This window comes from Apis cerana, linkage group LG10, assembly GCF_029169275.1.
Source record: "Apis cerana isolate GH-2021 linkage group LG10, AcerK_1.0, whole genome shotgun sequence".
Lineage (NCBI taxonomy): Eukaryota > Metazoa > Arthropoda > Insecta > Hymenoptera > Apidae > Apis > Apis cerana.
The window spans coordinates 10,979,820-11,006,610 of NC_083861.1; the positions used below are offsets into that span (position 1 = coordinate 10,979,820).

The 26,791-nt window shown below is 38.2% G+C and overlaps 1 protein-coding gene and 1 long non-coding RNA gene across 3 annotated transcripts in view; one reads left to right on the forward strand and one right to left on the reverse strand.

Moving 5' to 3' along the window:
- The window catches only part of LOC108001512 (homeobox protein dve-1), a 45,525-nt gene that overhangs the window by 14,714 nt on the left and 4,020 nt on the right, over positions 1–26,791 (reverse strand). For both annotated transcript variants that reach the window (XM_017062542.3, XM_017062541.3), the window contains exon 2: positions 20,582–20,852. In XM_017062542.3, coding sequence (XP_016918031.2) covers positions 20,582–20,852 — 271 coding nt within the window. The remainder of the gene's footprint in view (positions 1–20,581; positions 20,853–26,791) is intronic.
- LOC133666789 (uncharacterized) lies at positions 3,983–8,442 on the forward strand. Its single transcript, XR_009831444.1, has 2 exons — positions 3,983–4,132; positions 7,922–8,442. It is a non-coding gene; the product is annotated as an uncharacterized LOC133666789 (long non-coding RNA).

Below are 26,791 nucleotides of genomic sequence, written 5' to 3' on the forward strand. Positions count from 1 at the left end.
TACTTCGGGTAAACTGTTACGGGAAAGGAAGGAAAAGGAAGGAGAAGGCGAAAGTTGTCGAGACAGAAGAAAAGGGGGAGGAGGGGGGGAGTGGATATCCTGGAGAAGAGAGGGGGGGAACGTCTCGTAAATTTCTCAACTAAGGAGCTTAATTTGGATTTTCGGTAACGAGTTATTGTAAGCGGCAACTCATTGGGGGGATGATTTAAGTGGCACCAAGGACAGGCCCCTCCCCCTCCTCCCCTCGTGCTCGTCTATTACGATGGATGGATTATTCGATCTCCTCGATCGGACGTGTACTTTCCTCGAACTTGTTTTTTCCGTTTTTTTGTTTGTTCATATGATAATTCTCCTAATTCTGATCAATTTTAAAATTTGCAGTAGGAATCGATCTCTTCTCGAAGAAGAGAAAATAGGGAGGAAAATTATCGAGGATCGGCTGGAGGAAAGAGGTGGGAAGGAAAAGGCGGGAGAAATGATCCAGCCCTGTGGCTGACAACCTGATTTAGAAACGGGATGGAGTCCTCCATCCGAAATCCTCAGAAGGAAGAGAGCTGATCCTTCCGGCGACCGGAGAGTCCTGCAGAATGACGTAGTAATCCCACGGGAGAGCCTCGGCCTTAGCCTTAGCTTAAGCCATAAGGGTTTGCATACACGCGCGCAGAGAGAGAGAGAGAGAGAGAGGTATATATACCGGGGCACAAATCAGGATACACACACAATCGAAACCTATCTTGCTTTACTACATCTCCTTAAAACAAGGATATATATATATATATGTATACACGAGCAACACACGAATGGATCTTAATCCAAGAGGGTTTCGGGGGCAAAACCTGAATACTCCTCCTCCTCCTCCTCCTTCTCCTTTCTCGTCGAACACTTTGGATTTGCCTGTGCTCGGACGATTTGAAATATTTAGAGAGATCGATCAGAGGTTTGAGGTTAAGATTCAAAGACGATCGGGTGTATCGAAAGCGGAGGTTCCTTCCTTACCGGCCGCGCGGAGGGAAAAACCAAAGGAGCGAAAAGAGAAAGAGTGAGAGAGGTTAGAAAGCGTTTCCATACGAGTTTTAATTTCTTTAATGACGCTTCGAGCTACTTCCTCGCTCCTTTCCTTCCTTCCTTCCTTTTATTCCCCTTTTTTTTTGGAGAGGAATTAATTTATATCGCGTTTGTAACTTACAACATTATTCTATTAATCGTGTTATCGTATTATTATGGAAAAAGTACAGTCCTCGCGTTACGATGTATTTGATATCAGAGTCGTGTTTGAATGATCATTAAAGAAAGAACCTTACCTCTACCGATGCAAAATTACGAGTCAACAAGATAAAGGAATTATATTAATAACGACTCGATCGAGTAATTGAATTACCGAATCGAACTTGATTATGATTAATAGTATTTCCTACAATAAATCTATCGTACATTTATAAACGTACAATCTCTAGGCTTCTCATTGGTTCGACGCTTATTTCCAATGACACTTACGAAACCAATAAGCTTCCAAATTCTATAAGATCGAAAAATTAGAAAAAAAATCTTAATAAGAGCGCGAAACGCAAATCGCTTTTCTTTTTATTCCACTTTTATCCACTTTTATCGCCGTGATAAATCCTTCGAACACGATTTCCATATGCCACCACATTGAAAGGGTTATAATTGAAACACAACGGTTCCTCTCCGCTTCTTTTAAACAATGAAGGCGTTTCATGCGACATTGTGCTAAGGCACGTAATCTTAAGGGGATGGGGTCTCGAGCGGGAGCTAAGGTCGGCGAGAGAAATGGAGGGGGGGGAGAGCTCGAAGCCGAGACGGGAGCCACGAGCATCGAATCGGTGATGGAAGGGTGAAGGCTGGGAGGAGGAGGAGGAGAGGGTAAAAGGGGAGGGTTAAAGGGCTCCTTAGCGGAGATCTTAGGCAAATCCAGCGTGAAATCGCATCAGAACATCCCCCTTGCCAAAACCACCACTTACTCCTACCATCATTGCCCCTTGGTATCGGTGGTATCCGCCTAAGGAAAATTCTTATCTTACCATTTTTCCCCCCTCCCCCACCCTCTTCTTCCTTTCCAAAATCGCAACCAGTCCAAGTCTCGCCTTTTAATAAACCAATTTTTAAACAATTTTTCTTCTCTCATCTTCCATATCGTGCAACTATTTCTTTTCAAACTCGGAGGGAGCAAAATTTACAGACAGACGAAAAAAAAAAAAATCCATCCAAATTACTTTCATCGATTTTTCTTCCAACGATCTTGCCTCCATTTCTTTTAATTGTCATCCACGGGGTTCCCCCTCCTTGGATAATCTGACTTTTGACGAGGTGACAGCCATAAGGCGGCAATTACTCCGAGCGCACTATCTCTCCCTCCCTCTCGCGCGCGCGCGTTCTCGCCACGGGACGCTTTGTCGAGGCTCCTCGGCTCTCTTAATCAAACCGCGGAGAGAAAAGACGTTAAAAGGCAGAGAGAGAGAGAGAGAGAGAGAGGCGTATCTCGCCTCGAAATAAAGTCGTGCTCGACCAGGGAAGATAAGGGAATCCCCCTCGAATCTCTCTTACGATGGCTAAAAAGCACTTTGTCATTATATACGATACAACGGTAGCAGCCGCGTGTGATTCCTTCCTTCGTGGAGATTATTATTTATCGTCGGATCTTAAGGGATTCAACCCCTTGCCTCCCTTTCGTAGTTTAAAGAAAAGGAAGGAGAGAAAATCTGAGAATATGAATTTGTAATTTTTCTGTGGATATATATATATATATATCGCGTGATTATTAGAATTAGGGATATTTTAATTTATTCCTAAATATTTCTGAATTATTTTCGAAGAATTTAGAACATATGCATATATATATTGATATATCGTTCATTAAATTAAAGAAAGAAAATTTGAGAATATTTGAGAAAATTTTTGAGAATATGGATTTGCAATTTTTCTGTGGAATATATAAAAAAATATTGCGTGATTATTAGAATTAGGGATATTTTAATTTATTCCTAAATATTTCTGAATTATTTTCGAAGAATTTAGAACATATGTATATATATATTGATATATCGTCCATTGTGTTAAATTAAAGAGAGAAAATTTGAGAAAATTTTTGAAATTATAGATTTACAATTTTTTTATGGAATATAATTTAATTTGCAATTTTTCTGTGTATATAAACAAGTATCGCGTGATTATTAGAATTAGGGATATTTTAATTTATTCCTAAATATTTCTGAATTATTTTCCAAGAATTTAGAACATATATGTATATATATATTGATATATCGTCCGTTGTGTTAAATTAAAGAGAGAAAATTTGAAAATATTTGAGAAGATTTTTGAGAATATGAATTTACAATTTTTGGAATATATGTATATAAAAAAATATCACTTCATTATTAGAGTTAGGGCTATTTTAATTTATTCCTGGATATTTCTGAGTTATTTTCCAAGACTTTAGAACACGTATATATATATATCGTCCAATTATCTTCGATTAAATTTTATAATTGGAAAGCCTATATATTAAAAACTACCAACAGTACATACACATGAACAAAAATTTCCAAGCACTAATTCTAATGTTCTTCAAGATGAAAAACCTTTTATCTACTCACTCGATTTTATGAATACAGAATAAAGTATCGTCGAAACTGGCCATCACCGTTGCCACGACAAATTTTCCCTCCGGTGAAAATTTATACCCCACATACGAAAAAGAGATGCAGAGAGAACGTTTCCACAAAAATTCCTCTCCTCTTCACCTTTCCTTCCTTAACGCGACGCGTGGTCTCGAAACGCGCGAAAGAAGACGGAAAACGGCTCGTCACCTTCTAACAGGGGCATGGCAATCCTATTTCTTTCTTATGCAAAATCTTACTGCTTGTAGCCGTGGGATTAAAAGTAGCCGGGCGGCAGGGTCAGCCGAAGGCTTAGAACGCCTAACAAGATTAGCCTAAGACGGCCAGCCCGCATACCCAAAGGATTACACATTATGCATTCACCTGGATGTGCGCTCCCGTCGAGATCTAGTTCCTGTTCGCGAGAGCATCCACAACCCCGACAGCCGACGCCGTCGAATGTTTGTTTCGACCCCTCCCCCCGACGGGAGACTGGCAACGGATCCGCCATTTTCCTCGTAAGCAATTAATTAATAAAAAAAGCGACGCGAAAAATTCAACTGCTCGGGACGAGAAGGAAGAGAGAGAGGAGAGGGGTGGTGTTGATAAATTTTTAAATAATAATCTCTGCTCTCGTCCAACGCTTCGACGACCAACAGAATTTCCGAATCGCTCGTCACCTCGTCCTCAACGTTGGACGGAATAATCCAATCCAACGGGCGGATATCCGTGGGACAAACGCTTTAAATCGCGATTAAGGAAGGGAGGGGGAGAGGGGAGGGGAGAGGGAGAGCCATCGATGACATCACCTGGCCCCTGGTGATGTGGTGAGCATGAAAGAGGAGAAAGATAAATCGAAAACAGGATGCAGAGGCGTGGATTTTCGCGGAGGCCGATGTGGTGGCTCACTCACTCACACCAACGTTCAACCAGCAACCGGTGGAAAACGTGGAGAGAGAGAGAGAAAGAGAGAGACATATATATATATACACGTCTACACGCATCATGGTGTACACGTGAGTTAATGCCACTCACACATCGCTCCCACCTTCCAGGATTATCCTACGGGGATATTTTTGATCGTGCAATAATCCCTAATACGATTTACACAGCTCGTGCTCGCAGGGACGCACACGTTATTCGCTCACGGCCATAACCGTCCGCGACAGTGCACCTGACCGTCGCCAGGACGCCTTGCGCCCCTGCAAAGAATTTTAATTAACCGATAACCGAACGTTGGAGTCGTATCTTTTTCGTATACCATCGTTCTTCGCGATTTATTTATGCATTGTGTGTGTATATATATATGTGTGTGTATTACGTGGATAAGTTTTTATTTTGAATTTTTAAAAGTTCGTCGAACTCGAAGAAAACTACTGAAACTAGATATTTCTGGGCATAGATACTTCTGTTCGAATAGAAGCATTTTCTTCTATTATCATGCGCTTTTCGGTATTGCACGGTTGGTAACGGATAGTTGAGCGACTCTAGCGCCACGCGACCAATTACCTACTTCAGTTAGCTCGACGTGTATTTATCTCATTCATTTGTTGTTTTATATATACTTTTTCATTTATCCATTCACGACTTCAAGTACACACACATTTATATATATAGTTACGATAAGAATGAAAAAGAAGAAAACTTTTCTCTGGAAAGAGGCTTCTCTTTACTTTACGTTTTATTTACTAACCAGTCAAGCGAACTTTCGATACACTCGTAGTAGCAATAAAGCATACGAGTTTTTATTCGGGACACCGTTATGGTTAATTATAGATACGCGATACGTGCAAGTAAGCGAGATACGATTTTTAATCGCTTTTTTTTCCAGCGATCGGATCACTCAAGGAAAGTCCTCCCCTTTCAAATTTCACACCACCCTCTCGCCTCCCGTTATCTTGGACGCTGCCTCGAAAGTGCAATGAACCGGGATCGGAAATCCCGCGTAAGGCGTAAGAACGCGTTGAAGAGGGCGGTAAAAGGGGTTGATAAAAAAGACGCGAGGAGGCGGGCATGCATGGACGGCTCTGGATGTGTGTGTATATATATATATATATGTGTGTATATCTTCGAGTTATCGTCACGGGTCACCGGCCACCGGTTTTAATCTTGCAACAAGAGGAACGAGAGGGGGGAGGGGGGGCACAATCGGAAGGAGAAGAAGAAGAAGAAGGGTCCGGACACTTATCTTTATCCGACCGGCTAACAACCGTTTCGCTGCCAACTCGCCTCCCTCGTTCCGCTTCTGACTCGAGATTAGCCGCCGTGTTTTTCTTTTTTTTTCAAAAGAGCCCGCCCTTTGCTCGTTTACGATCGTTCACATCCACCGGAATCGAGGGGGGATTTTTGAAAATGTCGATCTTGTAAAAAGTTGTGAAGAAAATTGGCAGTAGATGATTTGGATTTGTTTGTACTAGAGATTCGGTGATTTTCGTGAAAAGGGACCGAACTGGTAGGGTATTTAAACGATTTGAATTTTTTTTATTTTCCTTTGATCCTTTAATTTTTAGAATATAATGGATTCGATCACTGTTACAATCTTTAAAGTTGTTAATGACCCGTTGAAACACGTGTATCGGGGAAAAAAAGAAAAGAAGAAAAAAAAAAAAGGTATTTTGAAAAATGATGATATTGACCAGCCAGGATTTATCGATTTACCTTTTATTTTTCACAAAAAACCCAGTGGAAGCATTGAATTTTTCATTGCAAAAAGATTACAATCACCGTTTCGTTATGGATTTTACGGGTTACGCATGTATTATTTCCACGGTTTATTAAAAAGTCATGTCGGTTACACGTAGCTACTCGAAAAATCTCGAAACGCACGGAATCGATCGGTTATTTCTATTCACCGCGAAGAAATCTTTCGCTTTTGCATCTTGGATCGTAATCTCGTACGTAATATGTACAAATAAAGAAAAAAAAAAAAAAAAAAAGAACGAGATAACGCGACTCGAATAATAATTGCGATAACAATCGCTAGATGGATCATCGTGAAAGTGTGAAATTCCATTGTGTATAGTACAGTGGGTGACCTCGTTTCTAAAATTACGATAAACTCCTGATCGTTATCGTAGCTATATAATAATTTTTACGACCGAGATATATATACCGCACGTCATCTCCTCCGATCCAGTATCTTTCCTTATTCCCTTAATCGAGTAATACACGCCGAAGCTAAATCCTACAAAATCCAAATACAAGTAACAATTTTTATAACGGAGACACGTCATCCGCACACGTTACTTCGATCGAATGCTCGATCGAACGGTAAGTCACACTTTCCGCAACTGACTTATCGATCGAGTAGCTTCTTTTAAGTAAGCAACTTCGTAACCATTTAATTCGTCGATTGATCGAAATTTCAACGAGATAAAAAGATACATATATATATATATATATATTTTCTTATACCCCATATTATATCGATATAATAATAATAGTAATAATTTTATCGACAAGCGTTCCTTTGAGAAGAATATATCCTTTCGTTAAAATAGCATTTATCTCCGCGCATCTCCTATTCAATCCTCGCACCAAAATCGCGAATAAAATTATACCAAGCAATACCATATACGCGTTATACAAAAATACCTGGTAATAATATTCATGATATTATTATTATTATTATTATTCTATCCATCTATCTTTTTTCCACCGCTCGCTCGCGATTCGATGATTATTTTGTAACGCACACGCACACAGCTTGTCTTGTGCACACAGCATCACGGAAGTGCGCTTTTAATCCTCGAGCTAAAAATCAATAGCGTGGCCCCTCGATGGCTAAAACCTCCCCCGGGATAAGCTCGCGCTGGGACCGTAGTTAAATAAATCCTGGATCAAAGGATAAGTCCTACCTCCGCTCTCTCTTTTTTTCCTTTTTTTTTTCATACACACACACACACGCGCGCGCGTACACACACAATATCTTTCCTCACGCAACCTTATATATATATATATATGTGTGTGTGTATTATAGAACGGCGTGGATTATTTCCAAGATCGTAAATTATGAATCTTAACCAGGTCGACCCAGGGAAATTATTTCCTCCCCTTCCCTTCAGATTCGAGGGGGTACGACTCGGCTAAGCAGGAAGATCGAGATTTGTGGAGGTCCCATGGAATTAAGATCGTGTTCCCCGACCTTTTTCTTTTTTCTTTTTTTTTCTTTCACTTTCCTCGCGAAAGAAAGAAACATCCTCTCTCTCTCTCTCTTTCTCTCTCTCTTCGAAATAGTGCTAGAATATATACATATATATATATATACACACACACATATATATACAATTCTTTCTGCTTAATCTCAGATTATTTCGATCTGCTCTGAGGAGGATTAATTCGAAGGACGAGTCGACTTATTACCGTTAAAGAACCGTGTTTCATCGATCCTCGGAGAAGAACCATGCTTTGTTGTTCGAGGAAATTTTGAAGGAGGGGAGGGAAGAAGGGGAGGGGAGAGTACCTTCATTTTTTTTTTTTTTAAGGATGATTGCAAAAAGAAAATCAAAAAGCTGCTACGATTGGGTGATCCTGTTTCGGTTGAAATCGAAGGGCTTTCCGTATCAGGATTCCATAGGTGGGGGCGTGCAACCTTACCGATGGAGCGGAAAGGAGGAAGCTGAACGTCTGCAGGATCAAGCTTGAGCTATCCTGGATTTAAACGGAGCGTAAGGAGTTTTGATATCAGGAGCTCATAAGGACAATGGGAAGTTCGCCCGCGACTATCTTCCAAGATTCCTGATAATCAATCCTTGTAAAGGAATATTAATATCCATTCTGAATAATCTTTCGAATTATTTATATGAATATCATAAAAGATTTTCTTCGAGAATTTTTATCTTCGTTTCCTTTTAAACTCTCCTTCTTCCTTGTTGTTGAACGAGAATAAATAACGTAAAGAAGGATTATTAATATTCTATCTCATTCTATTAAACGAAATATTATAAGAATCTCTAGGAAACAATTTAAAACATTAAAACATTCACGTTTAACAGATCCATCCTGTTTTCGATTTTTATCTTTTTATTTGTTAAATATTTTCTTCAGAATTGTTAAAAATAATTTCGACTATTATCATTTTATATATATATATATATATATATTAATTCAAGTTCGTCGACTTAAAAACATTTTCTCGGTGGCAGATACACGTGTTCGGTTACGCAAAGGATAAAAGGGAGGGGATCGAACCGCTTGCAAGGATCTGTAATCCTGATATCACGTTCTACGTATATCCCCTCTGGATCGTCTTCAGCCTCGCGTACAAACGCATCCCCGTTGCCTTCTCCGCGTTATCCCATGGGAATGTAGGTAAGGGTACCGTGTGACCTCTCTATCCCAGGAGAGCAGGAACGATGGGAAGAATTGATAAGGAACCACTTGCTCGTATCCAACGTATCCTTGGCGCGAGGAAAAGGGTCAAGGTCAAGGTTTGGATACAATAGATTATGCCTTCCTTCGATCTTTGTGTACATATATTCTCTTTGATTAACCGTGAAATAATTCAATAGAAATTGGCAAAAATAATTTGTGGCAATTTTTTGGCACGAAAGAATATTTTTTATTATCTTGAGATAATAATTTCGGGGGGAACTTTAAAAAAAAATTATTATTTTATTCCATATCGCTCGTCGTTTATTTAAAATAAAATTTCGAATAGAAATTTGTTTCTTTTTTTTTCAAGTAAAAATTTATTCGCATGATTTTTATATATTATTAAATTAAAATTAATCATTATTGTATAAAGAGAAAATTTATTATTCGAAATATTGGTTTTATTTGTTATTTGTGAAACTTTATCAAAGATATTATTTATGAAATATAATGAATAAATAGATAAAATTTTTTTTTTTTTCATTTTTGACTTATTCGATAAAGTCTTTGATAAAATCACATTCAAGTAACTCTCTTTCTTATTCATAATTAGCATTATCTTTGAATAATCGATGTGGTTATTCGAATATATTGAATAGCGTTACTAATTGCAGTAATTTTTACCCTTAAACTTTAACTAGTTACTTTTTTAATGCCCAACACTGATTAGAAAAGATTATTCGTCCTTAATTCATCGTTCATATTATATTTCGTTTCATCGTGCGCGTAATTTTTAAACCTGTCGGATAAATCGTCTTTAAAACGGATAAATTGCACGTGAAACGTATTATGAAATTGGGTTAAATAAATTTTGATGATTATCAAAATTGATAATAATATCGTCGATTCGTTGAAATTATTCTTTTGTTATTATTTTATACCCCGATACAGGATTATTTCATAATCGTTCAATGGATGTACATATATATATATATTCGATCGTTATTCCACGAGCGATGCGCCTTCAATTTCTGGCTAGGATGCATGTACATAGATGTATACACTGTTCACTGTTGGAAAGAAGTTTTGCGGGAGAGGCAAGAGGGGTCGTCCTTCGTAGGACCATCTATCCCCACTTCAGACGCTTTGTTGACAATTCTGACACCACACTGCTACATAGCAGTAGAAAAACTATAAGTTGAACGTTCAAAATCTTAAAAATTTTTTTCATTTATGAAGTTACATTAAGATAATTAAGATAAGACTGGAAATATTTTCGAAATTAATCATTAATTATTTTGATATAATATTAATACATCTATAGTATATCTAGCTTATTCGTATACATACAATTATTATCTTAATTGCTTGAATATATATAATTACATTTATAAATTAAAATATCATTACGAATCATAATTAGTTGACACATATTGATGAGAAATGAGAAATTAGAATTCTTTGGATTTCATACTAATGCATTTTGGATTAATATACAAATATCAAAATAAAGAAAAAAAAATACATGCGAAAATGGGTGTTTCCTATCATATTAATCAATCAGACTCGCATTTCTTCCATCAAAAGACTTCTTTCCATCAGTGAACAGTATGTCCACGGGTGTAAAAAATAAGCGAATCTTGTTTACTCGAGTATTAGGAATGCATATGCAGGAGGATGGATCCCCTCACAGCAATCTTTCCACCCTTCCCCAAAGCATCAGTGTTTTTTCTCTCCTCTTTCCTTCTTTTTCTTTTTTTTTTTTTCACATCTACTTAATCCAACAAATAGGCTTACGAAATACAATTATTCCACGATTCAGATCGAAGCAACCAATTCAACGAAAGGAGAGAAGAAAGACTTCGCTGACACAATGTTAACGGAATCAAAGGGATTACACGCATTACACATGGAGAGAATTGAAAGAAAAGAAAAACGAAAGATTCGTATTTTTTAGTCGGTAAGGAAGGGTAAACGAGTGTCAAGCGAACAAGGATTAATATAAATCAGTATTTTAGGTTATTCTATATATATATACATAAGGATGGAGGAAAAAATTTGTACGCGTAACGAGCATCATCTCGTTAATCCTGGATTGAATAATCCTCGAGATTATGCAACCTTGCCGTTTTGTTTGCCAAAGACGCTTCAGGGATTAGTAAGTCTAGGTCTTAAATGGCGGGATTATATAATCCGGAAGATTATTTAGGGCAGGATTAGATAGACACCAGGTAATTAATTTGACATCGATGCGCGGCGTTATGCGCTCGGTCGATAAACCGAGGCCGAAAACAAACGTTAAATAGACTCGTGTGCAAAAATCGATCGTCGAATTAAAATTGCACGTACGTAAATTTCACACGGAACTCGAGCACATAACGTCGATTATAACGCGATTATTGGTGAAAATTTGCACGAGGGGTTATAACTCGATCCCGCAAGACGAAACGATTGGCCTGCAATAATCAAAAATAAATCGATATATAATATTATAGTTGCTCGTTGGATATTCGAGACGAACATCTCGAAATAAAATTCCATCTCGCAATTTTACCAAACTTCTACAAGTTTTAGAACGAAGAATTTAGGAAACGGAACGATAACAAATAACGGAGTAGAGCAACGATATTTATAATAATACGATTCTCGAATCCTTTTTTCTTTTTCCTTATTCAAAGTGAGTATCAAAGTGAGAATAATAAATGATGAAGCGATGGGAAATGGAGAGAGAGAGAGAGAAAGAGAGAGGGGAAGGAAGAAGATCGCGCGACGAAATCCTGTTATCCTGGTCGCCAGGGTGCCACGAAAGCCCTTATTTGGGTCACGTTGAGTCTCCTTTTCCACGATCCTGAACGAAGTCTGATCGAAACGCCTACCATCCGTTCCTGCTCCCCGCTTCGTCGAAATAAGGCGGCAGGTGTCAAACAAAGGACATCTCATTTGCATACTTTTCGTATGTAAAATGGAACGCTCGATTCTCTTTTTTTTTTTTTTTGGAACCACACGCGAGGCTCGAGACACTTCCTCGCGAAATATAAACGCCTGATACGCGAGACGTCTAGTAGGCCTAACGAATTATCGAAAGGATCATCGATTTGCAACCGTTAACCTTTCGAACGCGCTCACGTGGAAACCGAGAAGAAAGATACGAATTTATTTGGAAACGCGTTTAAAATTTACTTCAATTATAACAAATTCATTCGCATTTAACATATACTCGATATAATATATATATATATATATATTACCAGAATTAGAATCGTTAGAAAATAATTTGAGAACTCGTCGTGAACCCGATGACAAATTTACGAATATTCTTACGAGCGAAATAAAGGAGAAGAGAGTTTACGCTTTGACCTCGTCTATTTGCCGAACCCACGCCAACTTAACGTCCGGATAATATACCGGACGGGGAGGTGTTTGGAAAGATAAAAAAGGGTAAGAAGTGACCCTTGGATAGCAGGAGAGCAGGACGAGGAAAGGATCGAGGAAGCGCGTCGCTTCGAAATCGATCGCGCTCGTTGTCGAAACTCTAAAAATCCTGCCTGTGGATCAGGCGCGTTCGTATCCACCCGAGCCTCGCCCACTGCTCTCTACCTTTCTACCTCCTTCTACTTTCCTAATACCACCGTCCGCCCTTTATCCCAATTCCCGTCGATCAACGGCCAAGAAGATCGACCTAATCTATCGTCCCACACCGCGTATCCTATCGTCTTCCAGATCTTTCGTGTTCGTGGAGAGCACACGAGAGAGTTACAAACACCTCTTTTATTACCATGCAACAGGCGGCACGAGAACGAATCCGTAATCCGCGTTCTGTTATCCTGACACGAGAAACTCGCCGCGATAATCTTCGAGAAAGAGTTTCGACTTTAATTCGTCGTTTCATCTTTTCTCGAATTCTCGAAACGAGATAATCATTTATAATCCGCGTGAATGGAGGCAACGACGAGTGAAAAATCGAATCTATTTCTTGGAACGATGCAATTCAATACTCGCGCGATCTTTCTACAGATACCGCCCGATATATAATGGCTTAATCTACTTAAAAGCGTTTAACCGTTATAAAGGCTGTACGTATATATAATCATTTTCACGAATTTTGTATTCCATTTTTATGAAATTGTATAGAATAAGTGATCAGCAGAAATAACATCGACGTTGCGTTGAATAATTATATATAATCGAGATAAACGTATCATCCTTTGAAATGATTCTATTATAAGACGTAACAGGTAACATAATATAATTCGAAATTGATAATTCTTATATTGTCGATTTTTTTCCCGTACGTATGCATCGATTATGATATATTCGTATTCGATAACAAATATTTTTATTTTCCCTAAAAGAAAATTGGAATCAATTTTATTATTGTCCCACTTATTAAGAACACGTTGTTTAAGAATATACTCGTATATATCCCTTACATATAAATATATATATATATATATATGTATGTATACACATATATATATGTATCGAGGTTATACGATCCGTGGATTTATCGTCGCGGTGCGACTGCGAGAGGTTTTAGACTCTCTAATCCCGAGATTCGTTTCAGGGACAAAATGGCGAGATTATACAAACCCTGGGATCATTTAATCCAGGATTAAGATTATGGTCGGAGAGCGGTAGGAACGTGCGTCCTCGCGTTTCCTTTTTCTTTCTTTTCACGAGGGGGGAGGAGAGAGGGAGGAGAGGGGATAAAAAAATCCATATGGGACTCCATGTGAGTTAATGTGCCCAGGCAAATTCTTCCAAGGATACGATAATCTTCTCTGCTCGCGTTATTACATTTAAATTTTAAAAATTTGAAGGAAATTGGGAGGGGAGAATGATTGCCAATCTTATTGGTTCAATTGCGGTTTTTGATCTTGATAAAAAAAAATTAGATTTTTTTTTGATAAAATTTAAGGGTTTAATGAGAATTTTTAGCGGTTAATCGTATATTCGCACCGATTGATAATTTGTATATTTTGTACATTGTACGAGGGATAAAATACTTGAGGAGAATCAAAGGAATGTTTGTGTCATTCTGTTCCATCAATCGTCCAGAAAAAAACGATATTTGAAATAATCCAAAAGTAAAAAAATGCATAGAAAATAAGTACCTTTAAATTTTAAAAATTGATTCTAATTTTTCGAGCCCAAGTTTTTTATACGTTAATTGAACTATCAAATTTCTTCCTCTTCTAATTGAAATAATCCAATAATAAGACAATGCGCGAGAAGAAAAGACTCGAAGCAAAGAAAACACGAATTATATACTCTCTTCCTCTTCCGGTCGCTAGAAAACGAATTTCTTTAGTTTCGAAAATAATCGAAAAAAAAAAAATAAATAAATAAAACAACGAATTGGAAGAAGAAAATTTTCGTCCCTAATCGAAACAAAAATTTCCTAAAAAAAAAAAAAACGTTCCCCCTTTTACGATTGACGAAGAAACGAAGAAAGCAAGGAAAGAAGAATCGGCAAGAAACAGCGGTTGCCACGTGTAATCGCAAGCCGCACGATGAGCAGTGTAAAAGCAGTAGGTAGGGTAGGTGGCCCTTCACACCGGCCGATATTTTCCATACAAGCCGCGCCTAGGCGTGCTCGCGCCTCGACTCCCCCCCTCCCCCCTCCTTCCCTTCCCCTTGCCGCTCTCGTTCGCAAAGAGGATATCTTTCGAATCGTTCGTAGAATTGCCGGCGTATCAGGACGGGATGTAAAGCTTCCCGGGGGATGAGCCGCTTAGCCTCTAAACCTTGTGTGCACTGCCATAGTCCTGCCCCGTTCCCCTTGATCTACCCTCCTTCTCTCCACCACCCTTTTGTGCGGACCATCATCCGCGCCTCGCTCATCTGTGTGCATATATATATATATGTATGTATGTGTGTATATGTATATATATATATATATGTATATACGGGTCCTACACGGGGATTATCCGGGTTCTGTATTCGTGGGGATTATCTTTGGCCGTTGCATCCGTGTGTGTCCTCGCGCGGTACGCGCGTGTGCAAGGATGTGTGCGTGTGGCTTTGTGCGCGTGTAGCCAAATCCTTTGCCGGCCTCGGTTCTCTTCTCTCGCTTGGTGGCGCGCTCGGTGCACCGCTCTTCGTGATGCAGGTGCGCACGTAGGTGGAAATAGCGCGCGCCACGATTCTTAAGTTTTTCACCCAAAGTTTGATTCGACCGAAGATTTGGTCGATCGATCCATTTTGCGATTTGAGCGGGGAAAAATGGGGAAATAAAGTTGTGGATTGGAAACGTACGGACTCGTAAGGTTTTCAGAAAGACTTGACTTGGAAGATTTGGAAGTTTTGGAATTTGGGTGAAATGGAGGAATAATGTTGTGGATTGATTGTAAGTGCTTTGGATTTGGATGGAAAATGAAATTATTGGAGTTGTATGGGGCCACAGTTCGTAAGTTTTTGAGAGTCTTGGTTTGGTTGGTGAATCGTGAAATTGGTTAGGTTAGATTAGGTTATGTTGATATTTTTGGAAGGAATGTAGAAATATGTAGAAATATTAGTTGAGAGTTATTGCAGACATTTTCGTATATCAATTTTTACGTTCCTTTCAAAGTCTATGGATACGTATATTTATATTACTGATAAATTTAAGAAAATTAAACTTTGATTAAAACAAGATGATTAATAAATACATTTTTCTTATATAGTCACAAATAATCACGAAACACATCCTATCCAAAATAAATATCAAGAATTCATACTTTAAAATTGACACTTAATTAAATCTACTCTACATGCTTTATGAAAAACCAAAAAAAAAAGCAAACAAACAAAATTGAGAAACATATTTAATAATTACACGAATAAAATCTCTTTAAAATTTCGAGAACAAAATAAAAATCAAAGACTAATTTCCCAACCCGATTCAACGACTTAACCATATTCTCGAATCTACTCTAATCCAACAATGACACCGATAAATTCCAAACAAATAATTTGAAAAAATTGAGAGGACGCGTCGTCCACGATAAACAAGCGAACCAGATACTTTTGACCGTTAGTATATATATATATATGTATATAAATGTATATATGTATACACACACACATATACATCATATATACATATATCTAAACACACACAGTGACTCGTCGGTTTGACCGGACTCGACGCGCGTCCCCGTGCGAGTGTACCGGTAACTTGCCATCCGAGTCTGTGTACGTGTACCCCAGGATCGGTACACGTGTATACGTATACGGCCGAAGCTGGGATTAATCCGGGATTATTGGTCGAGTGTGCGCCTCCCACCGCCCGCTGCCCAAATCCGAAATCCAACGCACACAACTCGGCTAATCCCGACTCCCTTCCGCCCCCCTTCCCTCTCCTCTCTCTTCCCTTCCCTCCGCGCCCCTTCTTCTCCTCCTCCTCCTCCTACTGGCAATCTCGCGACTCGCACCACCGATGGAACGCTCTTGGCGTATCCTGTGTGTTCCACGACAGTCCGGCCATTATCCACTATACCGGCGTATTATACCGACGGTTTAAAAGTCTCACCGTTCGTTCTTTTTTTCCTTTTTTTTTCTTTTTCTTGTTTTTATTTGATTTTTTTTTCAATATAGAGATTCTTTCTTATTATTATTGCACAGAAGATGGAATGAAAAATGGAATTTTTTCGGCAATACGATTTCTGACTCGATCTTATTTCTTTCGCGTTGGATACGATGTATATTATGCGCGTGTGTATAAGGAAGGATTCTTGTTTTTCAAAATTCTTATCTACTAGTGATTTAAAAGGTTGCTTTTTTTTCTTTTTTATCCACCGTAGTTTGTGAACGTTTCTTTCGTTTTTTCCCTTTGAAAATGTTTGAAAAATGAAAAATGTTTGACAACTGTGTAATTTCGATATACATAAAAATATATATATATATACGCATAATATACGCATATTTGTAAATCAATAATGCAACTCTTTCGTTTCATCCGTTGTTAAAACGGAACATCGTATCGTTTTGCCCTTAATTTTTTCCACGCTCGTGAAGAAATGCACAAATATGTAAATTTAGATTGAAAATATTAAATGGTTTAGAAAATATGTCGTCGAAATTGGGGAAATTGAAATGGGGAGAGGATGAAAAGTAGGAGGATAGTCTAAATTGAGTTGGAGAAAGGGTTAAATGTCGTAACGAGTTCAATCGTATGCTGGAAGACGATGCGGTACGTGTTCGCCGGACCACATAGCCAGGTATTCAAATTTAATCCGGATTAAGTTCGTAAGGGTAAGGTAGCCTTCTCCCTCGATACTCAACCCTTACGCGCGCACACGAGAAATCTTGACAAGCCTTGTACACGTACGGAACACACCCTATTATCGCGATTCTTCTCTCTCTCTCTCTCTCTCTCTCTCTCTCTCTCTCTCTCTCTCTCTCTCTCTCTCTCTCTCTCTCTCGCTCGCTCAGAAGAATAAAAAGAAATTTTATCGGTTGTATTTATATAAGTAATACGCGTCTTTTTCAAATAATTTTTTTCTTCTTTTTGATGGATGGCCTGGAAATCGAGGATTAGCCTCGACATTAGAAGATTTAAAGAGGATCCTCTGGAGATTTAAGAAGTGCGTGGTTCCGCTTTCCTCCCTTTTTGCCTTCGTCACTCGAAATTCGAAGGGCAAATATGTACTTTTCCGCTCCCTATATCACCTCGAGTCACGATCGTGGAAAAATTCCAAATATTCTTCCACGACTTTTTAACTTTTTCGTGAATAGTATTTTTTTTTTTCGAGAATATTTCGAAAATGATAAAGTAATTATTTGCTTTATCTATGGATAATATTCTTTTTTATTGTTTTCTCGAAAAATTTCTCGTGATAGATAGAATGTTTAAAAATTTTTTCGAAAAATTGCTCCAAAAGAGTTTAATTAAATTTCTTTGAATAAAAATCCCTTCGAGGGGATAGAAAAGTTTTTTCCAAATCGTCCACGAAAGATTAAACGCAGTCTCCTCGATCAATTATCTTATCAGCAAAAATAAAAATCCTTTCGAAGATATTCAAAAATTTTGTTTCATTTTTATTCGAAAACTCGAATAAAATCTTTGTTTCGTATCATCAAGGAAAAAAAAAAATTAAATTTAATTCCCTTCGATCATCAGCTACCACAAAGATAAAAATCCCTTCGAAGGTATAAAAACTGGATAATCCACGAAATATTAAATCTCGATCATATATTATCAGCAAAAGATAAATCGAACCCTTAATCAAAAAATACAATTTTTCTCTATCCATCTCCCCGTCAAAAGTTAAATTATTCTCCCTCCTTTTTTCTCTTCTTCCTCCTCCTCCTCCTCCTCCTTCTCCTCCTCGGAAAAATCCCGTCGAGATACAAAAATGAAATTACACCGCAGAGGAAAAACCAGAGATATATAGAATTAATTTTCCTCGAACCTCGAAGCCGATACCGATTTCCAAGAAATTTAACTTGGGATAAATCGCAATATATCTTTTCCCCCTCTCGAGTGATGATAAAAAAACAAAATAAATAAGTAAAAATAAAAAAGACGGACGAACGACGCGCGATAGTTTTCAGCCACGGTTTTCAGCGCGCATAAGAGAAGGACGGTTGTAGTAACGGTTGTCAAAGGAGGATCGATACGTCTCGAAGTCACGCGCGGACTCTGGTTTTCGTTCGCTCCGGCAAACGGACGCGTGCAAATTGTTTCCACTGCATTATCGAGGATCAAGGAAATTCCGCCGATAGTCTATCTCGTTTACGAGCTTTAACGACCCCTCCGTGCGACCTCCATCGTCTGCACACATCGAGCTGTCTCTCTCTCTCTCTCTCTCTTTCTTTTTCTCACTCTTTCTCCCTCTCTCTCCGTCATTCTCGATGGAAACTTGCTCTACCGAGTTCTTTTTTACTTGTAACGTGTTACGATCGTTAACGGTTCCATCGTGTTCGGGGAACAGTAGAACCAGTATCGCTCTTATTGTTTCCACAGGAATTAATTATAGAATCCATTAAACCGAAAGTGCGAACGACGCGAGTGTTACGTTATCGGCGAATTAAAAACGGAGGAAAAAAAAAATTGTGAATCGAATTTTTTCTTTCTTTCTTCTCTTTTTCTCTTTTTTTTTTTTTTTATTAAATGGAATTTAATAAAAACTCTTGGGTATATAATAATAATGAATTCGTAATTAGAGATCGATGATTGACTCGAGGAGATAAATTGGTACGAAATGATGGAAAATTCTTTTTTCTTATTTACGGAATAATGGAATAAACAATTTCTAAGCGAGTGATTCAATTAGCGCGTTGGATTATCGTGCTGTAATTCGGTCGAGATTGACAATCTCGAGATTCAAGATTCAAACGATGCAAACGCATCGTATCGAATCCCTTTCCTCGATCCGGTAAACGTGATTTCATTCGCTCACACGCGTCATATCGGTTAAATAATCTAGTAACATTTCGATCTAGTGATCATTTCCTTGATACACGCATTCGTTATTTTTCAAAAGTACGGACGAAATAAAAGTTACTAGGGTAATTTTGCGGGATGAAAAAAATTAAATCAACGATACTTGCACAAAAGATATGAAATTTTTTTTATCTTATACGTATTATTTAAAAAAATATGTAGTTTTTCTTTCGAATAATTACACAGAGATGAGAAATTTCTTATTAACACGTATACGTATTTTCAAAATTCCCTAGAAATCCAAAAATAATTTTGTTTGATTTAAACGCGTTATAATTTCGAACAATAATCCTGTATACACGAATTTTCAAAATTCCCTATATAAATCTAGAAAACTCGATCGTAATGATTCGATGCATAAACCGAAAACCGAAAAAATTCCCTAGAAAATATCGCTACGAAAATAATTTCATCGAGCTCGACCCACGTGTTTCCAAAATTCCCTAGAAGTCGCTAAAAAATTTTTTCATACTTGTTTCACACTATAATTTCGAACAATAATCCTACATACATGTGCGTTATCAAAAGTTTCTATATAAATCGAAAAGATTCCTCGAGCTCGATGATGCATAAACCGAAAACCGAAAAATTCCCTAGAAAATATCGCTACGAAAATTATTTCATCGAACTTGATCCACGTGTTTCCAAAACTACCTAGAAGTCGCTAACAAATTTTTTCATACTTGTTTCACACTATAATTTCGAATAATAATCCTACATACATGTACGTTATCAAAAGTCTCTATATAAATCGAAAAGATTCCTCGAGCTCGATGATGCATAAACCGAAAACCGAAAAAATTCCCTAGAAAATATCGCTACGAAAATAATTTCATCGAGCTCGACCCACGTGTTTCCAAAATTCCCTAGAAGTCGCTAAAAAATTTTTTCATACTTGTTTCACACTATAATTTCGAACAATAATCCTGTATACACGCATTTTCAAAATTCCCTATATAAATCTAGAAAATTCCTCGAGCTCGATCGTAATGATTCGATACATATCCGAAAACCGAAAAAATTCCCTAGAAAATATCGCTACGAAAAATAATTTCATCGAGCTCGATCTAGGTGCACGTGAGTTGCAAAGATCCCCTAGAAATCGTCATCACCAAAAAAGAAAAAAAAAAGAAAAAGAAACGTTCGATCCAATAGCAAAGTTCGCCTCGATCGGATGGAATTTCGGTTGAATTTGAGCGAAGCGAAATAAAAAAGATGAACTCACCCGTGCTCGAGGTAGATTTGCTGAGATCGAACCCCTCCTGTTTCGGGCTCGTGTTCGCCTCCTGCTTGGGGTGTTGATTGTGCGCGGAAAACGGTGTCTGGGGTGTGCTTAGGGGTGTCTGCGATTGATGAGGATGCACAGGCGGAAGTTGCGTAGCATTCTGCGGCTGAGACTGTTGGGACTGGTGAGACTGAGGGCTCCTCGGTAACGAGGACACACTGCTCGGCCTCGAAGGTGGCGAGGCCTTGTGTGTCAATGCCAAAGCTTGGCTCTGCAATCCAAGAAGAAGAAAAAAAAAAAAATTCAACATCCTCGTTTATCTCCCTCGTATTTCTTATCCTTCGATGTATAAATAAAAATCATCGACGAAAAGTGAAATCTTACGTAACAACTCTTAACATAATCAAAATTATTAATAACATATCCTTACATCCCCGTATCCGCACGTACAATTTTAAATTTTCGCGCAAGCGTCCGTTACCAAGCGTCCGACAATTAAATTTCCTCTCAACTGGTAACAAGTGATTTAGAGAAACGAATAGAACGAACATTGGCAACAAGTGATTTCTCTCTATATACGAAAATGTCGCTATATAGACGGCGGCGGCCGTCCACACTTCCAACAAATTGTTCCACGAGCGAGTCGTTACGAAGCGACGCTAAATTCAAACGATCGTCGTGCCAATTATTCCGAACGCGAGTATGGAAAGTGAACTACTCGAGGAAAGGAAAGAGAGAGAGAGACAGAGAGAGAGCGAAAGGGAGGGGATGGACGGATCGAATCGTTATAATAATAGAACGCGAGGAGGGGGGAGGGAGCGTGAGCGACGAGAGTAATAATTTCGTCGTTTAATTCGCGGTGTCGCGAGGATGGATCGGTGTCGAAGATCCGATGGGGAGAGGAGGATTCGAAGTTGGCCGAGGCGATGTATCGAGGCGAGCCGCGGATGATCTAAGCGTCGCCGATGAAATCTGAACACGTGGTCAATTCACGACCGACCGACTAAGGCATAAAGCGCGGACTTAGATTTATGTATGAGTGAAGTGAACTTAACACTAACGGCTAAGCCGTTCACGGTGTCAACGAGGGTCAAGTGGGCCCAGAATGCGACAATCCTACACTACGTAGCGGCGAAGTGCGAAATGCACCGCGGCTCGCTCATCACGGTTTTCGTTCATCGGTCTGAAAAACTGGATCGCTCCGTTTCCGTGCGACTGGACGCGGCCGAGCCCGGCCGGCATATGCGTCGCTTAAACGTAACTTTTCGAAATACCTTGCGCGTTGCGATCGCGCCCTCTCTTCTTGTCGCCATTCGTGTTGGAATATTGCGTGCGTATCGAAACGTATTTGTATCCTCGAGGATGCGGATGTAGTTGCAAGTTGGAAATTTTGGAAATTTTTCGATTTGAGAATTGAATTTTATAAACTTCTACCTCTCGATTTTTATCTCAATTCATACTGGAATTATGAATTTTTAAGGACGTAATATATACTTGGAAGTCGAAAATTTTGGAAATTTTTGAATGGAAAGAGAAATATGAAAATTGAATTGGATCATTATCTTTTCGATTCTTATTCTTAATTGATTAATTGTGTAAGAATGTTTGCTCGACTTTTTTCAAGGAACGTGATATGTCAGAAATTTCGGAAATCTTTGGACGGAGGAGGAATAAAACGTGAGAATTTATAGTAGATGAATTGCTCGGATGAGGTTATTCATCCTTGGCCGAATGAAGCAAGAATAAAAGAATATAGTAGACGAATTAATAATAATCTTGAAAATTCGATAATTTTATGATATTTGAAACATTTCAAAAATTTTATTTATTCGAAAACGAAAGCTTGAAAGATTTTGTCATTAGAAATCGGGAGAAATCGAGATCCAATATCGACTGTTAAATTATAAACGATAAAGTAACGTTCGATTTTATTATAATTCGTTGTTACTTTATCTTAAAGAAAAAGGTAATCTAAAATGTTGCATCAAGATTTTTGATTAGATAATCAAACACGAGCAAAAAAAAAAGAAAAATACGATATTATAATATCACTTAGATATTTATTCATTAGAAGGCGAAAAAAAAAAATAAGAAAATAATAAAACTCGATTATAATCTCCGAAATGAAGAACTTATTCGCATCAAGTATCTATCACGTTCGAGATTTAGATAAACTGGATAAACTATTACGATACGCTCATTTCAGAGATAGACTTTTGCTTTTTCCAAATTAACAGATTCAATTTCAGATTAGATTATCCCACCGTTCCGTTAAAATCCGCTAAGATAAAGAATAAGAAAAGGAAAAAAAAAAAAAAGATTTCATTTCGTGAAATCGAATATCATATTTTCCGCTCCTTTCTTCTTCCTCTCTCTCTCTCTCTCTCTCTCTCTCTCTTCCAATTAAAAATGAGAAAGAGAAACTATCCTGTTCCATCTCAAAAAAAAAAAAAAAAAGAAAATTATTCGAAAACAAAAAAATAAAGAATCTAAGGAATCGAGGAATAACATAATCGCACCTTCCAAATTTCTTCTTCCTTCGAGAGAAAGGAAGGAAGGAAGGAGGGGGAAATAATATCGAAAGAAAACGGAAGAATGGAAGGAATACAGGAACGCGAGAGAAGGGAAGAAAGAAACAAAAAAAAAAAAAAAGGAAGGAAAGAAAACGATGGATGGATCGAGAAAAGGAAGCGGCGGTGGAGAGTTCAGGTCGCCGATTTTTTCACTGGTACGGACTGTACCCGGGCACCGGCTACTGTTTCGGGAGCTGCTTCGAGGTATGCACTCGCAAAAAACACGTCAGACCGCTGAAGACCCAGGCTTGGATGCGTGAGCGGGGGGAAGGGAAACAGGCAGTGTAGAGCACAACGTATTCGTACCGTCGAATCGAAGGGAAGGAGAGAGAGAGAGAGAGAGAGAAGAAGCGAGAGGGAAGGAAAGAATGGAAGGGCGCGGGAGGTGGTAGAGACAGAGGGGGCGAGGAGAGGACACGGAGGAGGATAGGGACGAGGATACGAGGCGTGCAAAGTGGCGGAGGGAGGAAAGGGGAACGAGAGGCCGCTCCGACACCGGTGTGTGCGTGTGTGCGTGCGTCGCGTGCGTGCGCGTGTGTGTAAAGAATGGAGAATCGAGGCGAAAGGCGAAATCCACCGGAGGTGGATCGGTAGAGGAGGACACGAAAGCGGCGACGAAGAGCCTCCTTGGCTCGTTTCCACGGGAGGAATGAGGATGAACGCCGGCTGTAAGCGGGAGAGCATAAGAAAAGGCAACAGGTGGATGGGGTTAGCGGCTTATCCGGCTAACGCCCCAAGTGATATCGCGGTAACTTGGACGTGACGCGAAAAGGGGATGCACGACCGTCCTCTCTGCGCCTTCCCCGAGGTGTGCCCGTATTATTCGCTCGGTAATTTAAATTGTTGACGCTTTGTTTCTTCCTTTTCTCTTTCTCTCTCCCTCTTTCTTTTTTTCTTTTTTCGCAAAGGCGCTGAAATGATTTCGAAATATTTATTTTCAGAGAGAGAGAGAGAGAGATAAAAAAGAAATTTGGAAGATGCGATTGTCGAGATATATTGTTCGATGAATAATTTAAATTTCGATGCTTTCTTCTTTTTTTTTTTTCTTTTTTGTAAAAGCGGTGTTGGAACGATTTCGAATATTATTTCTGTGAGAGATGAAGAAGAAATTTGGAAGATGTATAATTATTATTCATCGAGTAATTTAAATTTACCTGTTTTGTTTCTTGTCTCTATACTCGTTCATTTCGTTTCGAATGTTATTTTTGAAAGAAATAAAGAAGAAACTTGTAGAATAATTAGAATAGGAATTTAATTAATATCTTATACATAGGATTACTGAAAATTAAGGATCAGTTATCGATAGAAGGTTATTCTACAAGAGCAAGAAATGTAGAATACTTTTTTTTCGTTTAAAAATTAATTTTTACAAGAAGAATTTGAAAACTCGTCCGATTGTCATTAATCTAATCATCGATAATATCCAATAAAGAATCAATTAATACAAATTTTATTCCAATTTTATTTCGACCCATAAAATCTCTCATTCGTATCACGAATCACCCTGTATAAGTATAAATCATAAATTATCACACTTCGAGAACACTCCTTTTATCTAAACAAAGGAAAAAAAACACACACACACAACAACGAAAAAGAAATATATTCTCATATGCATCTCGCAACAAATCACAAATTATTCCAACTATCTAAGATATTTACTTTATTCAAAAAAAAAAAAAAAAAATATCGTACGATGCACACGTCTTGCATACACAATAAATTGAAAAAATTGTCACTGCAGCCACTTCAAGGAGCTACTTCGAAGATAATCATTTTATTAAAACAAAAAAGAAAAAAAAAAGAAGAAAAAACGAACGAAAAGAAAAAGTTGTCGCGCACTATGAACGCAAAATGCAACGTCACAAGAAATTAATAATAGCTACGTGGCGAACAACGGATTCGGCATCGTTTATCGGCGGATCAGCTTATCTACCGGGTGTAACGGAGATACGACTCGTTTCCTGCTAGAGCTGTTTCCCGTTAACACGATAACCTTAATCGTCGTCCAATGTTAAATTTCTGCCACACGGCCCTTCTTCACCCGGGAAGAGCCACGGATTCAGTTCCGTGAATTTTGTCGTCGTATTTATTTGAGCGCCTCTCTTTCTCTCTCTCTTTCACTCTCTCTAACGAGCTTACGTAACTTGTGAACTAGAAATGGCCAAGCTACGATGTTTGGCAATTGAATGTAGGTCCAGTTTACTCGCGTCAGCCTCAATAAAAGCTTTTAAATTGATGCGCGTATATATGATCAAAAAATTTCGCGACCTTCTTTCCTCCCGAGCGTCACACAATTCGCTTCGCGTTGTTTCACGCTTTATCGTTTCCTTCAATTTTCGTCTTTCCATCCTTGCAACCAGCGCCCTCTTCCTACGCTACTCCTGCCCTCTTCAGGCAGTTCAAATCGTTCGTTAATTTTTCTAATACAATCAAGAGGCTAATATACGTATTAATATATGTATCAATGTTGATGAATAACGTGAACAATTATTCGAATAAATAACAATATATTCAAGTTATTTTTTTTTTTGCGTATTTTCATTCTGAAACGATGAGTTTATTATTAATTGTGCAAAGAAAAGAAGAAGAAGAGAAAAAAGACATCGTGTCAAGTCGATCGAATAGCCAATCCATCCGTCGAGATGCTATGCATAATTCATCTAACGAGATTATAGTAATAATAAATTATTCGCTAATTGATCGAATGACTTGAGAAACGATTGGATAAAAAAATTTATGCAAACTATGGAAATTCAATTCAACGAGAAAATTTCAAAATTTCAAAAATAGGTTCTCTCCTTCAAAAAAAATTTTCGACGCTAAATTTCGCTAGAATTTATTAATCATTCGGGTTATCGGTCGATTAATTTTTAATGAAAAAAAAAAAAAAAAAGAAAAGGAGAGCAAAAAAAGTAATTCACGACAATCTCGTCGATAAACTGGTTTCCCACCGGTTTTATAATATTCCATCGCACGCGTTGTTGATGTACAAATCAATGACTAAGCGTACATCTTGATCTTTCAATTTGCGTTGGACGGAGCGTCGATTGACCACGAGCAATTTCGTAAAAAGCAAAATAAAGTACTTTTTTACTCTCTCTCTCTCTCTCTCTCATTAAAGATAAAATAAAAGGAGGAAAGAGAAGAGGGGGAGAGAGAGATAGAGAGAGAGAGATTGAATAACACAGACCGATTGTAATATCTGTTTTTTTTTTTATATATCTAGAACTGGAATTAAAATCTTAAAATCTTGGCGGTTTTACTAGTTAATCGTGCAACATTCTAATCAGGCTTATCGAAATATCAGATGGCCGATATCCACGTATCCAATAATTGGCCCCTATAGATAATCCACGGATTGATACTTGCACTCGATCGCGATTACGTAAATTTCGCGCTACCAGATGTTCGCGAGTTCTAGTTCTTTCTGAAAAAGAAGAAAGAAAGAAGAAAGGGAGGAAGGAAGGAAAAGGAGAGGGGGGGGAATGAAAGAACATCGCTTCGATCTTTTCGAGTCGCGTATCAAAACGAACGATACGAAGGATAGGCAACGAATTGAAAAATTGTAAAAATTGAAAAAATTTTAAACATTGAATATTCCTTTCGAGAATTTCAATTCGAAAAATCGATATTC